This window comes from Bos taurus, chromosome 1, assembly GCF_002263795.3.
Source record: "Bos taurus isolate L1 Dominette 01449 registration number 42190680 breed Hereford chromosome 1, ARS-UCD2.0, whole genome shotgun sequence".
Classification (NCBI taxonomy): Eukaryota; Metazoa; Chordata; class Mammalia; order Artiodactyla; family Bovidae; genus Bos; species Bos taurus.
In genome coordinates this window covers 158070145-158089840 of record NC_037328.1, presented here as the reverse complement: position 1 = coordinate 158089840, position 19696 = coordinate 158070145, and the positions used below count along the sequence as shown (strand labels likewise).

At 41.6% G+C, this 19696-nt stretch overlaps 1 protein-coding gene across 3 annotated transcripts; it reads right to left on the bottom strand.

The window, feature by feature from the left end:
- Positions 1-1399: 1399 nt before the first annotated feature.
- Positions 1400-19548, bottom strand: ZSCAN23 (zinc finger and SCAN domain containing 23). Of its 3 annotated transcripts, XM_059889752.1 has the most exons (6): positions 19372-19548; positions 15794-16047; positions 14029-14435; positions 13635-13782; positions 12654-13280; positions 1400-5680 (listed from the first exon to the last, which is right to left on the bottom strand). In XM_059889752.1, exons 2-5 carry the CDS (start codon positions 15981-15983, stop codon positions 12667-12669), a joined length of 1359 nt encoding a protein of 452 aa, XP_059745735.1. In that variant the 5' UTR covers positions 15984-16047; positions 19372-19548; the 3' UTR covers positions 1400-5680; positions 12654-12666. The 3 variants fall into 3 exon arrangements, with proteins under 3 accessions (XP_059745735.1, XP_010799687.1, XP_010799688.1); XM_010801385.4 differs by lacking the exon at positions 1400-5680 and having other exon boundaries at positions 6850-13280; XM_010801386.4 differs by lacking the exon at positions 1400-5680 and having other exon boundaries at positions 6850-13280; positions 14029-14501; positions 15794-15870.
- Positions 19549-19696: the final 148 nt, after the last annotated feature.

Sequence of the window (19696 nt, the reverse complement as noted above, 5' to 3'; positions counted from 1 at the left end):
TTTTTTTTTTAATCATGATTGCTATAAATTTCTGTTTAATTCTAAAACCTCTGTTAATTCTAAAACCTCTATTCGCTTGGTGTTGGCATCTCTTTTCATTCCATTTGCGATCTCCTGGTTCTTGGTATTTCGGATTTTTTTATTGCTATTTGTACTGTGTTATGAGACTGGATCTTAATTAAACCTTAGTTTTAGCTGGTTTTCCCTGAAACTACTGTGGCAGGGTAAGTAGGGAACGGTGACACTAAGGCAACGTCAGAAAAGGGCCAGTGAGGTCCGGACTTCCACCATCACTCAGCAATAACTAATCAGCGCTCACACAGTGTCTGTGGTGACCACATGAAACTCAGAATTTCTACCCCTACCCAACAGTAAGGAGAACCTAAATGGCAATCAAGTAGAAACTTGGATTTCTACATTTACCTGACAGTAATGAGCTGCCACCCTCCTCTACTTCCCTGCCACACTTTTGAATCTGTTTTCTTCGCCACAGAAATGAACGAGCACTTCCCTTTGCTTTGCAAAACTGTGAGGATCGCGTTATAGTTTTATTTTTTAAGAACTAAACCTCTACAAATATGTAATCATGACCATTACTATAAGAGCTTTTCATGAAAACTGAGAAACTGCTCAGTTAAGTTCACGAAAAGTGTAAGAAACCATGTTTTAGCCTTAAGGTCCATCAACCGATGGACACTGGAGGAGTTTCCCCGCTAGTAAATGCGTCTCCTTCGAAAACCAGATGGTGCACACAGACCCAGCCCTGTACCCTGTTTGTGTTTAGCTCTCTGCATCGCTGAAACTTACAGAAGCTCCAACATGGAAGAGTCCGGTCCTGAGGGATCTATGTAAGGCAAGGAAGAGGAACCCAAGCCAGGCCTAGGAAAAGAGGACAACACCCCCAATCCAGCCCCAAGATCTCTGCAGAAGTAAATGGCAACCCACTCCAGTATTCTTGCCTGGGAAATCCCACAGACAGGGGAGTCCGGCAGGCTCCAGTCTGTGGGGTCTCAAAAAGAGTTGGACGTGACTTGGCGACTAAACCAAAAATGGAGCATCCAGCCTCGGGATGAACCAGGTTTCCACCTACTCCAGTTACAGTCCTGAGTCAACCAAGGAAAGGGGTATTTAAGCCACAGCTCACACCAGGAACTGGAAATACGTCACAACACTCAAACGCATCTCCGTCGGTTCCTCAGCCGCCTCTCTAGGAAACTCAGAGGACCTGTCATTTTCGTGGTTGGTCTGGCAACTGAGTTAAATTCACCCATTCCAGTCCATCTTAGTTCGCTGATTCCTAGAATGTCGACGTTCACTCTTGCCATCTCCTGTTTGACCACTTCCAATTTGCTTTAATTCATGGACCTGACATTCCAGGTTCTATGCAATATTGCTCTTTACAGCATTGGACCTTGCTTCTATCATCAGTCGCATCCACAACTGGGTATTGTTTTTGCTTTGGCTCCACCCCTTCATTCTTTCTGGAGTTATTTCTCCACTGATCTCTAGTAGCATATTGGGCACCTAGTGACCCGGGGAGTTCCCCTTTCAGTATCCTATCATTTTGCCTTTGCATACTGTTCATGGGGTTCTCAAGGCAAGAATACTAAAGTGGTTTGCCATTCCCTTCTCCAGTGGACCACGTTCTGTCAAACCTCTCCACCGTGACCCGTCTGTCTTGGGTGGCCCCACATGGCATGACTTAGTTTCATTGAGTGAGACAAGGCTGTGGTCCATGTGATCAGATTGGCTCGTTTTCTGTGAGTATGGTTTCAGTGTGTCTGCTTTCTGATGCCCTCTTGCAACACCTACCACCTTACTTGGGTTTCTCTTACCTTGGACATGGGTATCTCTTCACGGAAGCGCAGCCGCTTCTCCTTACCTTGGATGAGGGGTATCTTCTCACGGCCACCCCTCCTGACCTTGACCATTATATCTACTACTGTGGGCAGGAATCCCTTAGAAGAAATGGAGTAGCCAACATGGTCAACAAAAGAGTCCAAAATGAAGTACTTGGATGCAATCTGAGAAACGACAGAATGATCTCTGTTCATTTCCAAGGCAAACCATTCAATATCGTGGTAATCGAAGCCTATGCCCCAACTAGTAAGGCTGAAGAAGCTGAAATTGAACGGTTCTATGAAGACCTACAAGACCTTTTAGAACTAACACCCAAAAAAGATGTCCTTTTCATTATAGGGGACTGGAGGCAAAAGTAGGAAGTCAAGAAACACCTGGAGTAACAGGCAAATTTGCCCTTGGAATATGGAATGAAGCAGGGCAAAGACTAATAGAGTTTTGCCAAGAGAATGCACTGGTCATAGCAAACACCCTCTTTCAACAACACAAGAGAAGACTCTATACATGGACATCACCAGATGGTCAACACCAAAATCAGATTGATTATATTCTTTGCAGCCAAAGATGGAGAAGCTCTATATAACAGCAAAAACAAGACCGGGAGCTGACTGTGGCTCAGATCATAAACTCCTTATTGCCAAATTCAGACTTGAATTGAAGAAAGTGGGAAAAACCATTAGACCATTCAGGTATGACCTAAATCAAATCCCTTATTACACAGTGGAAGTGAGAAATAGATTTAAGGGACTAGATCTGATAGACAAAGTGCCTGATGAACTATGGACAGAGGTTCAAGACACTGTACAGGAGACAGGGATCAAGACCATCCCCATGGAAAAGAAATGCAAAAAAAGAAAAATGGCTGTCTGAGGAGGCCTTACAAATAGCTGTGAAAAGAAGAGAAGTGAAAAGCAAAGGAGAAAAGGAAAGATATAAACATCTGAATGCAGAGTTCCAAAGAATAGCAAGAAGAGATAAGAAAGCCTTTCTCAGCAATCAATGCAAAGAAATAAAGGAAAACAACAGAATGGGAAAGACTAGAGATCTCTTCAAGAAAATTAGAGATACCAACGGAAAAGTTCATGCAAAGATGGGCTCGATAAAGGACAGAAATGGTATGGACCTAACAGAAGCAGAAGATATTAAGAAGAGATGGCAAGAATACACAGAAGAACTGTACAAAAAAGAGCTTCACGACCAAGATAATCATGATGGTGTGATCACTGACCTAGAGCCAGACATCCTGGAATGTGAAGTCAAGTGGGCCTTAGAAAGCATCACTACGAACAAAGCTAGTGGAGGTGATGGAATTCCAGTTGAGCTATTTCAAATCCTGAAAGATGATGCTGTGAAAGTGCTACACTCAATATGCCAGCAAATGTGGAAAACTCAGTAGTGGCCACAGGACTGGAAAAGGTCCGTTTTCATTCCAATCCCAAAGAAAGACAATGCCAAAGAATGCTCAAACTACCGCACAATTGCACTCATCTCACACGCTAGTAAAGTAATGCTCAAAATTCTCCAAGCCAGGCTTCAGCAATATGTGAACCGTGAACTTCCCGATGTTCCAGCTGGTTTTAGAGAAGGCAGAGGAACCAGAGATCAAATTGCCAATGTCTGGATCATCGAAAAAGCAAGAGAGTTCCAGAAAAATATCTATTTCTGCTTTATTGACTATGCCAAAGCCTTTGACTGTGTGGATCACAATAAACTGTGGAAAATTCTGAAAGAGATGGGAATACCAGACCACCTGACCTGCCTCTTGAGAAACCTATATGCAGGTCAGGAAGCAACAGTTAGATCTGGATATGGAACAACAGACTGGTTCCAAATAGGAAAAGGAGTACATCAAGGCTGTATATTGTCACCCTGCTTATTTAACTTCTATGCAGAGTACATCATGAGAAATGCTGGACTGGAAGAAGCACAAGCTGGAATCAAGATTGCCGGGAGAAATATCAATAACCTCAGATATGCAGATGACACCACCCTTATGGCAGAAAGTGAAGAGGAACTCAAAAGCCTCTTGATGAAAGTGAAAGTGGAGAGTGAAAAAGTTGGCTTAAAGCTCAACATTCATAAAACGAAGATCATGGCATCTGGTCCCATCACTTCATGGGAAATAGATGGGGAAACAGTGGAAACAGTGTCAGACTTTATTTTTGGGGGCTCCAAAATCACTGCAGATGGTGATTGCAGCCATGAAATTAAAAAATGCTTAGTCCTTGGAAGGAAAGTTATGACCAACCTAGATAGCATATTCAAAAGCAGAGACATTACTTTGCCATCAAAGGTCTGTGTAGTCAAGGCTATCGTTTTTCCAGTGGTCATGTATGGATGTGAGAGTTGGACTGTGAAGAAAGCTGAGCGCCGAAGAATTGATGCTTTTGAACTGTGGTGTTGGAGAAGATTCTTGAGAGTCCCTTGGACTGCAAGGAGATCCAACCAGTCCATCCTAAAGGAGATCAGTCCTGGGTGTTCATTGGAAGGACTGATGCTGAAGCTGAAACTCCAATACTTTGGCCACCTCATGCGAAGAGTTGACTCATTGGAAAAGACCCTGATGCTGGGAGGGATTGGGGGCAGGAGGAGAAGGGGACAACAGAGGTTGAGATGGCTGGATGGCATCACCGACTTGATGGACATGAGTTTGAGTGAACTCCGGGAGTTGGTGATGGACAGGGAGGCCTGGCGTGCTTTGATTCATGGGGTCGCAAAGAGTCAGACAAGACTGAGCGACTGAACTGAACTGAACTGGCAACTGACCCAACTTTGCGAGCTCAGAAAGTGAAAGTGAAAGCCGCTCAGTTGTGTCCGACTGTTTGCGACCCCATGGACTGTCCATGGAATTCTCCAGGCCAGAGTACTGGAGAGGGTAGCCCTTCCCTTCTACAAGGGATCTTCCCAACCCAGGGATTGAATCCACGTCTCCCACATTGCGGGCCGATTCTTTACCAACTGAGCTATCAAGGTGCATGCTCAGAGGTTTCCTCCTAATCGATAAGGCAGGCAAGTCGACAAGGGTTCTTTTGTAACCTCTGGTGTCCAGGAGCCACTCAATCTGGGCTTGTTTCTTTCTACCCCAATGAGGACACCTGGCCACTCTCACCGGATGCTGCGCAGCCCTAGGTTCCCTTAGCACCAGGTCCTCTGAGCTTTCAGCCCTTAGGATCACTCTCCAGAAGAGTCTCTTAAGATACCAACTGACAATTACCCTCACTCGGTTCCCAGGGTCAGAAGCAATAATCAACACCCACCTATGGGAAGAGCAGCAACAAAAGGGGCAGAGGATGGCTTGCCCTCCACTGTTTTAATTCTTTGAATAACTGAGTCCCTCTGAGTAACCTAACCACTGATTTTGTCCGTCTGGGGTGGGGCCGGGCAACTGCACTTCAAACAGCCTAGGTGATTCTAACACAGGTAGACACCAAGAAACAGTGACTTCATCATAGAGCTAAGGTTGCTAGCATGGAAATCTGAATGTGGGTCCAGAGACCTAAAAACATCACAGGGTAATTTACAGACTGTGTTCTTCTCCCAGTTCTCCTTTTTATGGATAGTATTAAAATAAATGAGAACCAAAGGCAGAGATTACCACTGCTTGAGACACCAGTACCTAAGACACTTGAAACAACTGAGATGGAGGGACTTCTAATACGTACTGTGAAGATGAAGAACATCACTTGGTAAAGATGTCTCTGTATCTATCTTTTTATTTTTTATTTTTTCTCTTTGGACACCATTGTTGCCCTCTGATTCGTTTTTGTATTCTCACATTTTGGCCATCCTTTTCCTCTTTTCATCTGTTTTTTGCTGATGCCTAAAATGTGTCAGGAGGAGAAGGGGACGACAGAGGATGAGATGGCTGGATGGCATCACTGACTCAATGGACGTGAGTCTGAGTGAACTCTGGGAGTTGGTGATGGACAGGGTGGCCTGGCGTGCTGCGATTCATGGGGTCGCAAAGAGTCGGACACGACTGAGCGACTGAACTGAACTGAACTGAAAATGTGTCTCAGGGCTCCAAGTCTAAGTGTTCATGAAACTACATATAATTCACAGTGATCTTTGTTCATAGTTTTTTAAAAAAACTTTTTTAATATGGCTAAAAAACAGATCACCATAACTAACCACTTGGGTTTCACTTTTCTCAAGTAGGTATGAAATGAGCTAAACTCCAAAATTTCTTTTTAAATCTCAGTATTTTTTTATTCTTGGAAAAGGAGAATCAGAGAATGGCAACCCACACCAGTATTCTTGCCCGGAAAATCCCACGAACAGAGGAGCCTGATGGACTATGGTTCATGGGGTTGCAAAGAGTCGGACACAACTCAAGTGACTTGCATGCATGTATGCATTCTCTGACTATATACTGAAAAGCTCCTACTATACCTTTGATGATTCTACACTGCCTATCAAACAAAGACTCAATGCATTAGAAAAGTGTTCAAGGCCCTCAATCTGGCCCCCACCTACAATCTCCCACTCCTGCACTTCCCTGCAGGAACTCTGTGACCCAGACAAACTGGAAACCCTTTGCCTCTTGAACATGTCTTAAATTAGGGTCTTGCCTCACTCTAGTCCTTCGGCCAAAAACACTTTCCTCTATCCTCCATCTCCCTCTGCAAAGAATCTACATTTCTCTCCATTATTAACTCAACATTTAACCAATGACCCACATATGTTGGTATATATTTTGTATTTAAAAATTCTAAAACAGAAAATCTTCATATTTTATAAAATTTTGACCTTAGGTATACTTTCATTTAGAATCTCCTCAGAAATAACTTCTGTCTTACTAGCAAAATATTAAAAAAATCTTCTACTAGAAGTTACTTTTTTTAAAGGAAAGCATTGTCAGATACAGAAAATAGGAATCATTTCCAAATATAAAAATATGGACAGTCTTGATTCTCCTAGAGTCCTGACCTTCAACTCAAAATTATAGTGAAAGAGAATCTTCAGGGCTCTATCCACAACTCTAGGTAGGTTTTAGTTGCAAGACACTTAGCCATTTCTTCCTCTTTTTTTTTTTTTTTGGTTGCACCTAAGGCATGTAGGGAGAAGGCAATGGCACCCCACTCCAGTACTCTTGCCTGGAAACTCCCATGGACAGAGGAGCCTGGTAGGCTGCAGTCCATGGGGTCACTAAGAGTTGGACACGACTGAGCGACTTCACTTTGACTTTTCACTTTCATGCATTGGAGAAGGAAATGGCAACCCACTCCAGTGTTCTTGCCTAGAGAATCCCAGGGATGGGGGAACCTGGTGGGCTGCCGTCTATGGGGTTGCACAGAGTCGGACACAACTGAAGCGACTTAGCAAGGCATGTAGGATCCTAGTTCCCTGACCAGGGACAGAACCAGGCTCCCTGCAGTGGAAGCAGAGTCAACCACTAGACCACCAAGGACATCCCACTTAACCATTTCTTGATGTAGTGTCCACTGTCCTAACTGCTGAAAGGGGTGCTGGACTATCCTTCAAGAACCAATAAGCCTATTTAATTGGATTTGAATCAATATTTCTTATACCTTGCTCAATCATAAAACTGAATTTCTTACATCTTGCTCAAAAATAAAACCAAAAATCTCTTTCAGATTGGACTTTTCAAGGGCACAGGGAGGGATGGATACTGGTCCAGGGAACACCTGAAATGAGTTCAACACTAGAGACTTCATAGGTGAATAAAAGGAGCCAGGATGGGAAAAGAGAGAAGTGAGGGAAGTTTAGAAATGTAAAGAGACAACTAAGAATTTCTGGTCTGGAAGACTGGAATAATCACAGAAACAGCCAAGGTCTTCATGCCATTGTCTGTGTCCATGCTCAGTTGCTAAGTCATGTCCAACTCTTTGTGACTGCATTGCCTACAGGTTAAGTCAAATATTATTTCTCAAATAATGAGGAATGTGGATCCTAGATAAAAGAATTAGCATAAGAGAATTAGTACAATCAGTATCAGAAAACAAGGAAAGTTAGTTTGGTGAACTGTAAGTCATTTTAATTGCATGAACCATCATTGCATTCTAAGAGTACATCTGTCTCTACAGCATATATAACATATTTTGTTTCTTGGTGTTTTACCAGCTGTTGAGAAAATTAAGAATTTTTGAAAAGCTATAAAAAAACAAAACAAAAAAACAAGCACAGAACAAATCAAACATTCAACCTTCAATTGCAAATGTAAAAACTCAGTTCATTAGAAATACTTCCTCTAAAATCCTAATCTGTTCATATTTTAAATATTTTAAAAGCTAACAAACATGCTGCTTCAGCATCTTGGAGAAGCATTTAAAACTTATGAACTCAAACTATAATAGTATAAATACTATATAACTATGTGCTCAATTGCTTAGTCGTGTCCAACTCTTTGCAATCCCATGGACTGTAGCTCCTGTGTCCATGGGATTATCAAAGCAAGAATACTGGAATGGGCTGCCACTTCCTCATCCAGGGATCGAACCCACATTTCCTGTGGCTCCTGCAATAGCTCTGTGGATTCTTTACCACTGAGCCACCTGGGAAGCCTATTATATCACTATATGGAGTATATATTTAACTTGAGAAGTTGATTTTATTGCAAACTTATCCTACTATATTTTCTTTAACTTCATCCTAAAATCCCTATGTATTTCTGTTGGATAAGAATTTAAACCTCAAGACACAATAAACTATATACTCTTGAGGAAATTTAAGGTTTTCTTCTTCTAAAATTGTTGATAATACATACAATTAGTCACAGGTAGTGACACTAACAGTTTGAAATGTTAGGTTTAAGAATATATAACAGAACAAAATACATGAAATAAAAAACATCACTTATAACTTCATTTCTCAACATAAGCATTATGTGCACTTCTAATCATCCAAATCTTGTTTTCTAGCTCATGTGGAGGTTGTTAGCTTTTAAACAGAAAGAGTTTGACTTGGACCAAACTAGGGAAAAGAATAAAACAATATACAACATTCTGAAGTAGCAATTTTTCATCTGTAGGAGTACATTGAACTGTGCAGCACCAACAAATGATATATCACCAACTTGTAAACAGAGTAAGGAAGCTTGCTGTTATAAGGCAGAAATATCTGAAGATTACACTGTTTCATGAAAACAACAAGATGTAGAAGGGTGTGAATAGTATGCTATCATTCTGCGTAATCAAGGGAATAAAATTATATTCATATTTTCTTGTATTTACATAAAGAAACCCTGAAAAGTATTAAGAAACTAGTTAAATGACTACCTACAAGGGGAAAGATAGGGACCTTTTTTAATGTTTTGATATTAGAACCAGGTGCAGAATGAATTATCTTTTTTAAAAACTCCTTCTAAGTAAATTAAAATTTAAAGTTAAAAATAATCACTCATTACAAAAATAAATGAAATGCCTCAAATGAGAAATAAGTAGGAGGAATCTTTCTTGGGACTCCACTGTAAATTAAATAGGCTGTACATCTATTGAAACAAATAAACGGGCAGGTTTGTTGAGCTAAAAAGCAAAATTGTAATGCCTTGTAAGTGCTCTAAGTTGCATATGGCAATACAATGCTTCCGATGGCTCAGCAGAAAGAGCACTGCACTAAGAGTAAGGAGAGAGGGTTCTAGTTCCAGCTGCATTAACTAGCTGTGTGATGTTACACAGTCACTTCTAGAGCTTCTGTATCCATATCTGTTAATAAAGGGCATGCAGAAATGACGCTGAGGTCCCTTATTGTGTTCTATTACTCTTAAGTTACCTGCATGTGTATATAATATTCCAATCCAGATTGTTATCACCATAGATATTCCACTTCTTTGTCTCCTGGCCTTAGTATAAAGCTTCATAACACTCAGTGTTAAGGGAAAGGAGTTTTTTAATGTATGACTTTGGTAGTAATCAATAAATAGCACTGAGAAGCATGGAGGCTATAAAAAGCAATCAGCATGGAAGACCAATCATACTTTTCTCTCTACTTTTGTATATGTCTGAAATTTTCCTTAACAAAAGGCTAAATAAAAACCCCAAAATGCTCAAGTCACAGCAAAAATACAGTTAGACCTATATTTTCACAACAAAGATCTTAAGTGAGATATCAGATTTTTAATAATCAATTTCTTGGTTTTTAACTGAGGGCTGAGTTACTAAACCTCTACAGGGAAAAGCCTTTTGTGTATGGAAAGATCCAAGTGCCCCCTTTTGTAGGTTAGAAGGCAAATTTTCCTATCTTATGCAAATAGAAACTAATCTAATAGTTTATATTATAGATTTTACGGAAATTATTTTTAAATTAATTTTTAAATACTACCTTTGACTTTTTGTATTCAGGTTGCATATAATTTTTAAGACTTAAAATAAGTTTTAAAAAACTAGGATAAAGTTTTCCTGAAGCATATCTAGAAAACTTTTTGGACAGATATGTATGAAATTATGAAATCAATGCAATAACAGTGTTGCAAAGTTATGGATGTCACTGACCAAAGAGACTTTGACAGTTGTATTTAAGATACTATGCTTCTCTCAGCCATGAACTCCTTATTGCCAAATTCAGACTTAAATGGAAGAAAGTAGGGAAAACCACTAGACCTTAGGTATGACCTAAATCAAATCCCTTATGATTATACAGTGAAAGTGAGAAATAGATTTAAGGGCCTAGATCTGATAGATAGAGTGCCTGATGAACTATGGAATGAGCTTCGTGACATTGTACAGAAGACAGGGATCAAGACCATTCCCATAGAAAAGAAATGCAAAAAAGCAAAATGGCTGTCTGGGGAGGCCTTATAAATAGCTGTGAAAAGAAGAGAAGCGAAAAGCAAAGGAGAAAAGGAAAGATATAAACATCTGAATGCAGAGTTCCAAAGAATAGCAAGAAAAGATAAGAAAGCCTTCAGCGATCAATGCAAAGAAATAGAGGAAAACAACAGAATGGGAAAGACTAGGGATCTCTTCAAGAAAATCAGAGATACCAAAGGAACATTTCATGCAAAGATGAGCTCGATAAAGGACAGAAATGGTATGGACCTAACAGAAGCAGAAGATATTAAGAAGAGGTGGCAAGAATACACAGAAGAACTGTACAAAAAAGAGCTTCATGACCCAGATAATCACGATGGTGTGATCACTGACCTAGAGCCAGACATCCTGGAATGTGAAGTCAAGTGGGCCTTTGAAAGCATCACTACGAACAAAGCTAGTGGAGGTGATGGAATTCCAGTTGAGCTATTTCAAATCCTGAAAGATGATGCTGTGAAAGTGCTGCACTCAATATGCCAGCAAATGTGGAAAACTCAGTAGTGGCCATAGGACTGGAAAAGGTCAGTTTTCATTCCAATCCCAAAGAAAGGCAATGCCAAAGAATGCTCAAACTACCGCACAATCGCACTCATCTCACATGCTAGTAAAGTAATGCTCAAAATTCTCCAAGCCAGGCTTCAGCAATATGTGAACCGTGAACTTCCCGATGTTCCAGCTGGTTTTAGAGAAGGCAGAGAAACCAGAGATTAAATTGCCAACATCCGCTGGATCATGGAAAAAGCAAGAGAGTTCCAGAAAAACATCTGTTTCTGCTTTATTGACTATGCCAAAGCCTTTGACTGTGTGGATCACAATAAACTGTGGAAAATTCTGAAAGAGATGGGAATACCAGACCACCTGATCTGCCTCTTGAGAAATTTGTATGCAGGTCAGGAAGCAACAGTTAGAACTGGACATGGAACAACAGACTGGTTCTAAATAGGAAAAGGAGTTCGTCAAGGCTGTATATTGTCACCCTGCTTTTTTAACTTCTATGCAGAGTACATCATGAGAAATGCTGGACTGGAAGAAACACAAGCTGGAATCAAGATTTCCGGGAGAAATATCAATAACCTCAGATATGCAGATGACACCACCCTTATGGCAGAAAGTGAAGAGGAACTCAAAAGCCTCTTGATGAAAGTGAAAGTGGAGAATGAAAAAGTTGGCTTAAAGCTCAACATTCAGAAAACAAAGGTCATGGCATCTGGTCCCACCACTTCATGGGAAATAGATGGGGAAACAGTGGAAACAATGTCAGACTTTATTTTTCTGGGCTCCAAAATCACTGCAGATGGTGACTGCAGCTGTGAAATTAAAAGATGCTTACTCCTTGGAAGGAAAGTTATGACCAACCTAGATAGCATATTCAAAAGCAGAGACATTACTTTGCCAACAAAGGTCCGTCTAGTCAAGGCTATGGTTTTTCCTGTGGTCATGTATGGATGTGAGAGTTGGACTGTGAAGAAGGCTGAGCGCCGAAGAATTGATGCTTTTGAACTGTGGTGTTGAAGAAGACTCTTGAGAGTCCCTTGGACTACAAGGAGATCCAACCAGTCCATTCTAAAGATCAGCCCTGGAATTTCTTTGGAAGGAATGATGCTAAAGCTGAAACTCCAGTACTTTGGCCACCTCATGCAAAGAGTTGACTCATTGGAAAAGACTCTGATGCTGGGAGGGATTGGGGGCAGGAGGAGAAGGGGATGACAGAGGATGAGATGGCTGGATGGCATTACTGACTGATAATGACGTCCTGATAGACGTGAGTCTCAGTGAACTCCGGGAGTTGGTGATGGACAGGGAGGCCTGGAGTGCTGCGATTCATGGGGCCGCAAAGAGTCAGACACGACTGAGTGACTGATCTGATCTCAGCCTAAAAATCAGGACACTTTCACTGGCTTTCTCTGGAGCTTCCTATTACTAGAGGATTAAATTATTAATACTATTGTTCTCTCAGGGACAAAGTAAGAACCAGGACCCTGGCTTCCTTGCCCAGCAGTCTGGCATCAGGAAATGTTGCCCTACCTGTTCCAAGGAGCTAGCTGGATTCAGCCATGGGGTGGACTTTCCGATGCTGGATGAGGTTGCAATGGTAGATGAAGTTCTTGCCACATTTGTCACATTTATAAGGTCTTTCTCCAGTGTGAATTCTCTGATGCTTAATGAGGACAGAACGTCGACTAAAGCTCTTACTGCACTGATTGCACTGGTACGGCTTTTCCCCCGTGTGGATCCTGAGATGATGAAAAAGCCCAGCATTCTGGCTAAAGGCTTTGCCACAAACGCTGCACTGATAGCGCTTCTCCCCAGTGTGGAGTCTCTGGTGCTGGAACAGGCCTGACCGCTGGCTGAAGGCCCGCCCACACTCATCACACTCATAGGGCTTCTCGCCCGTGTGCGTTCTCTGGTGCTCAGTAAGGATGGAATTCTGGGTGAAGCTTTTCCCACAGTCACTGCAGACATAGGGTCTTTCCACTGAAGAGCTTCCCCGTTGCCTCTCCAGTCTACCTTCCTGGTCACAGGTCTCTCCATATTCAGGCACTGGAATAGTATCACCATTCAGTTTTTCAGGTGCCTCCACAAGAGATTTCTTTTCTTTAGACAGCTCCCTCTTTGGAGCTAACTCCACATTCCAAGTTCCAGTCTCATTGTCTGAAATAATAAATGGATTACATGAATGTTGTGTTCCCAAAGAAAGAAAAATACTGGTCAGGAGAGTGGGTGGAAGGGGACAAGCAACCATGTTTTCTATTTACTTTCCCACTCTTAATAATTATACTTGGGCTTCAGTGAGAAGATGCCCTGTATCACAATTGCCTGTTTATTGTCTACCTCTCCCACCAGACTGTAAACTCCCTAAGGGCAAGGACCATGTCTACCTTGCTCATCACTGCTTCTCCAGTACCCAGCACAATGCTGGGCCCAAAGTAAACAACAAGTAAACATGCTGAATTGATGACCATTCGGGGAATGACTTAGGCTTCCTGAGCAAATTCTAATCCTCACCAATCTCCTGAATCGGGCCCACCCCTCTCAAGTTCCACTGAGGCCGCTCTTCCAAGGTTTGGAGCTGGCTACTTGATGACTCCTGGGCTGTTCCTAGAGCTGCTTTCTCCTTCACAAGCTCCTTTTGTTCATGATCACGGGCTGGGACCTGGCAAAAATTAAGGACAATTGGAAACCAAATATCAGAGAAGATACTGCAAGGCCTTCTCAGGATCAATGGATAGGAAAAGATGGATCAAGAAACTGGCAAAGAGAAAAGGTGGAGAGATTAAAGAGTCTATTACAGATCAAGTCAGGTATAAAGAAATCCATCTTTTCCTCCTCTTCCTCTTACTGCACTGAAACCCCATGCTTCACCATACAAGCACAAATCCTTGTTCTCCCTTCTTCCCACCTGCTCTCTTGGTTCATCCAGCTCTCTCTCCAAATCCTCCAGCACAATTACCGCCTCTTCTCCACTCACTGGGCGGTGCTCTCTCACCCAGGCCTGGAGCTCCTCAGGCAGGATGGTTAGGAACTGCTCCAGCACCAGCAGCTCCAGGATCTGCTCTTTGGTGTGCATCTCTGGTCTCAGCCACTGATGGCAGAGCTCCTGGAGTCTTCGAAGAGCCTCTCGGGGCCCTGGTGTCTCCTGGTAGCAGAACTGTCTGAAGCGTCTACGAAAGATCTCCCTGGTATGAGGGTTATCTCCTGACAGGCCAGGTTCCTGGCCCATTCTTGTGTGGTCCCCCTTTTCCTCTTTCACTTTCACTGCTAGAAGTCCCTCGTGCATCTCTGGAGTCTGAAGGGCCAAGGCTGTGGCTATTCAGAAAAAGAATCTAATCTTAATAATTCCCTCTTGATCTTTTCTTCTGGAAATTCCAAAATCTAAAAAATAATTTGCAGGAAAGAAAATGAAGAAAATTCTTTTTGCTGGTAGGCACTGGAAGTATTTATACCCAAATCAGTAACTCTAATGAAGAACATGAATGCATGATTAATAATAATAATGATAATGATTAAGCAAATACTGGTGAAGGTAATATAGGAAGGAAAACAAAACCAAAACAATGCCCTCTCCCTGAGATTTATTGAAGGGACTGTTTGATCATCCTGAATGAATCAGCTCAAATAAATCAGTTTGAATATCCTGGGTTTCCATTTGAATGGCAAGATACTAGACTCAGGCAGTTTTTAGTTGAATGGAGGTAAACAAACACTTTGGTTCCAAGATGTCACAGAAGACACTAAGAATCAAGGAGAAAAAGGAAAGAAAAAGGAGTAGGGAGGGAAAGTAAAGAAGATAAATAAATAGAATGAGGAACAACAAAAACAAAAATGTGCCTGGGGAAAAGAAGCTGAATTCTTTGAAGCACGTTAGGTCTGGAGGGAAGAGATGCCTGCTTGGAGCAGGGAAACCTGGAATTGAGACTGATCCCCAGGTACTCCCTCCACAGTCTTGGGCTTCACCTTCTGCACTTTAGTCTACTTAATCTATAACATAGGAATCCTAAAGCCAACCTTGTCTACCTCTCTAGGTTGATATAGAAATTAAATAAGAGCACAGATACAGAGCACAAAGAAGCAGGCAGTTTGGTAAACTCTAAAGTATTATAAATTACCATGACTGTGGGGCTTCTCTGGTGGTTCAGTGGCAAAGAATTTGCCTGCCAGTGCAGGGGACATAGTTTCAATCCCAGGTCCAGAAAGATCCCACATTCTGTGGAGCAACTAAGCCCGTGGGCCACAACTACTGAGCCTGTGCTCTAGAGCCCATGAGCAACAACTATGGAGCCCAAGCACCACAACTACTGAAGCCCGTTTCTCTGCAAAAAAAAGAAACTATAGAACTGAGAAGCTTGGGCACCACAGCTACAGACCAGCCCCCTCACCCACTGCTAGAGAAAGCCTGCATGCAGCAGTGAAGACTCAGAGCAGTCATAAATAAATAATCTTTTTTAAAAAATTAATCACTACTATGACTATTTTTCTTATAAAATTTTCAAATATTTTTTCTTATAAATTTTATTGAAAGATTAAATGAATATCCTAGTGATCTAAACACAATGGCAAAAGAATCAGAAAGTAGTCAACTGGAGTGGGCTTGGCTCATAGATAGTAAAATGAAGGAAATGTTAGTTTTACTATTTTTAAAATACAGAATTTTAGCTCTTTCTTACCTTTTAATTTCTTGGAAACTGTTTCTCTTTGAAGCTCCTCAAGGATGGAGAGTGGGCAACTGTATGTAAAATAAGTGCTAATAAAGAGACAAATGTCAGAATTTCCAATGGTGATCCAGTAACTAAGACTCCATACTCCCAATGCACGAGGCCTGGGTGTGATTCCTGGTTGGAAAACTAGATTCGACATGACACATCTAAAGATCCTGCATGCTGCAACAAAGGTCAAAGATCACGTGTGCTGAAACTAAGACCTGGAACAGGGAAATATATATAAATATTTTTTTAAAAAAGAGACAAATGTCTATGACCACTTAACCTTATGAACAATCTTAATCAGGACAGGCAATCTTCTGAAAGAAAAATAATTATGTGACCTAGTGATTTCCAAGCACCATTCTTGGGCACAGGCTTTCAAACTTTTTTGACCAGGGCCTTTAGTAAGAAATATTTTATATTATGACCCAGAACACATATACATGTGCATATGAGTATATGCTTGTGCATGTGTGATATACACAAACACAAAAATGGAAATAATTTTTTTTTACAAAATACCATGTATACTTACCTTATGTGATATATACTCTTATTTTTAAAATCCTAGTTTTTAAAATGAAAAAAACAAAAAACCCTGGTCATAACCCACTATATAGATTACACGACCCACATAGGGATCATGACTTATAGTTTTTTAAATATTTTTGTTCTAATTTTAAGTAAAATTACTGTAATTCACTGTAGAAATAACCCTACATCATTCATAAGTATTGGCAGGCATCACAAAATTTAAAAAACTAAGGATAGATTATTTAAGTTGTTAGTGAACATTGATCATACTACAACTAAAAGAAAAGTTAAATTCATATTGCCATTATTGGTTATAGTCATCAAAGAAAAAAAAAAAGCACATTGGTATGAGACAGCATCCTTCACAGGTTACCTGTGAACATTATCCCTTCACAAATTTCTAACATCTTTGGCTTGCTTGACTTCTATAGACCACCTCAGGAAGAGTGGAGACAGTTTCTACTCAAAAGATAGGATCCCTGAATTCATGTTTTCCCCCAACTCACCACCACTCTGACCACATTATCTTTTTCTGTTGAACTTTTCATATGCCAATTCATTCATTTAGCAAATATTTACTCAGAGCCTACCATATTCCAGGTACTCTTTTGGGCTACAAACAAAAACAGTTTTCACCTCAAGGAATTTACAGTCTTATAACAATAATTGACATTTACAGTGCTTTTAATGTACTGGGCACCATTTTAGATGCTTTACATATATTAACTCAATTAATCCACAAAGCAACCATGAGTTAAGGTACTATTATTAACCCCATATTGCAGATGAGAAAACTGAGGCATAAAGAGTCTATATCATTCTCCCAAAGCGTCACAAGTAGTTAGTGGTGAGGCTGCAATTCAAACCCAGAAAACCTACCTTTAGAATTCATATTCTCAATCACTATACCACTATCTCTCCTCTATGTAGGGGGAAGAAGGAGACAGGAGGACAAAAGGGGGTCAGAGGGGCCAGATGATAATTAAATGTATGTCAAGTAGTGATAAATCCTATGCAGAACAATAAATGTAAAGGATATAGTAAGAGGGAAGAAAGGTTTCTATTTTATGTGGGTTAGTCAAGGAAGGCCTTGTTGATAAACTATTATTTGAGCAGAGACCTGAAGGAAGTGAGGAGCAAATCATGGAACTATCTGGAGAAAGACTGTTGCATGCACGGGAACACTGAGTTCTTGGAGGCAGGAACATGTATGCATTTTTCAAGGAACAGTTAGTTAACCAATGTGGCTAGAAGAGAGAAGGCAAACAAGACAGGAACAGGAGATGAAGTCAGGTTAGGAACAGATCATGAAAAGCCATTATAAGGGTTCTGCCTTGTACTCTAAGAGACGAGGAAAGCTACTGGAAGTTTCAAGCAAGAGGGGTGATAAAATTTTACTCAGTTTTAATATAAAAACATAACTGGCTGCTGCTACAAAAGACTATGGGGAAAGCAGAAGCAGGAAGAGAAGCTAAAGTAATAGTTCAGGGGTGAGATGGTGGTAGCATGAACCAGGTCTGCTGAGCTTGTTTTAGGGTGAGAAAGTTTTGGGGTACAAATTACTCAATTAACCAAGATTGGTTTCAAAGGAATAAACAACCACTTGTTTAGTCAACTTTTCAGGCCCCTGAAAAATATCTTTTCCCTATTTGCTACCTACTCATCTTGGTTTCAAGTCAAAGCTTTTCTGTTCACAGACAATGCAACTGAAGCTTTGAGCTCTGCCAACAGAAAACCATTTCTGATATGCACGGGTGCTAAGTCGCTTCAGTGTGTCTGACTCTTTGCGACCCTATGGATTGCAGCCTGCCAGGTTCCTCTGTCCATGGGGCTCTCCAGGAAAGACTGCTGGAGTGGGTTGCCATGCCCTCCCCAGGTCATCTCAACCCAGGGATCCAACCCGCGTCTCTAATGTCTCCTGCATTGGCAGGCAGGGTCTTTACCGCTAGCGCCACTTGGTGCTATTCTGGTCCATGGTGTTTCAAATCTTGACTCAATTTCACTGAGATCAATTTCCCTCTTCTCTGTCATCTTTTCTACTGATCAAAGCGCAACACCAGCGAGTGGGTGGGAAAACAGGTGTACACACACAAATGAAATGGCTGCTTCATCAGGTTTGCAGACGGCACACGTCCTCAAGTATATTCCTCTCTCTAAACTTAAATCCTAACTAGAAGTTCAAGATTACTAAGGTGTAAAAGGGGTAGCACCATATTCAAATAAGGGAACTCACTTCCCTTACAATAAAGCTAATACAGAAAAAAAGAGCTGAGTCAGCACGGCAAAGGGTTTAAGAAAATGGACTCTGAAGTCAGACTCCCTGGATGTGAATCCTGAGTACACCCCATTACCAGCTGTAAAACCCGGGGCTAGTTACTCAACTTCATTTTCTTCCTGGGCCTTAAAAAAGTAAAAAAGGTGGCGGGACGGGGAAGTAACATACTACTAGTGTCTACCTCATAAAGTTATTAGAACTAAGTTAATATCGGGAAAGTGCTTTGAACAGTGCTGGCGGACATGAAAGTGCTATTTAAATATTCGTGTTTTGTTTTGTTTTGTTTTAAATCAACAGTTGGCAAGAGCCTATACATTCTTGAGTGAATCAGACTAAAAGAGGCTGTGGCAATGTTATAAAACTGTCGTGCTCATTGTTTAAAATAAGCCCCCAGTAGAGAATGGCAGCCGTGGGAAAATACAAACCATTCTGGCTATCGGAACCTAATCTTATCCTAGGATGCAGGGAAAGAGAGTTCCGAAGGACACCGGTGCTAGGACCAAGTGTTTGAAGGTTTCAGGAACAGACGAAGGGGATGGGGGTGGGGACACGGACGCTGACTTTCAACTAACAAGGCCCTTGCAGGTTCCGGGGCAGCCTCCTCTGCCCCTCACCTTTCCAGCCAAGCCCTGGCCAAGAAGACCCGCTGCCTCCTCCCCACACCCAGTCCAGAGTCACAGCGCACAGTCCGGACTTTTCAAAGGCCCTGCGGTAGCCCGACTCCGAAGCTCACCGGGCAGCCGCGGCACCACCTTCGAATCCTTGACAATCTCAGCCTGGATAACGATAAACTACAAAGGCCGGAAGTGCGTCACACCGCGGCTCTCAGGGTGTGTTCCTTCTAGTAAGCCCGGAGGTTTTCACACCTCTGTGGTCGCTGCTCTGAATCCCCTGCTAGGCGTAGGGAGGCGCTGGCTTTCATAGTCTCTTTCAAGGGGCTGGGGGTGGGGTAATACAATAACTGTCCAACACAGTGTTTTCTGTACACTATTTCATTTACACGTACTCACTCACTTATTCTGCATAACAGTCCTGTGGGTTCGGTATAATTATATCCG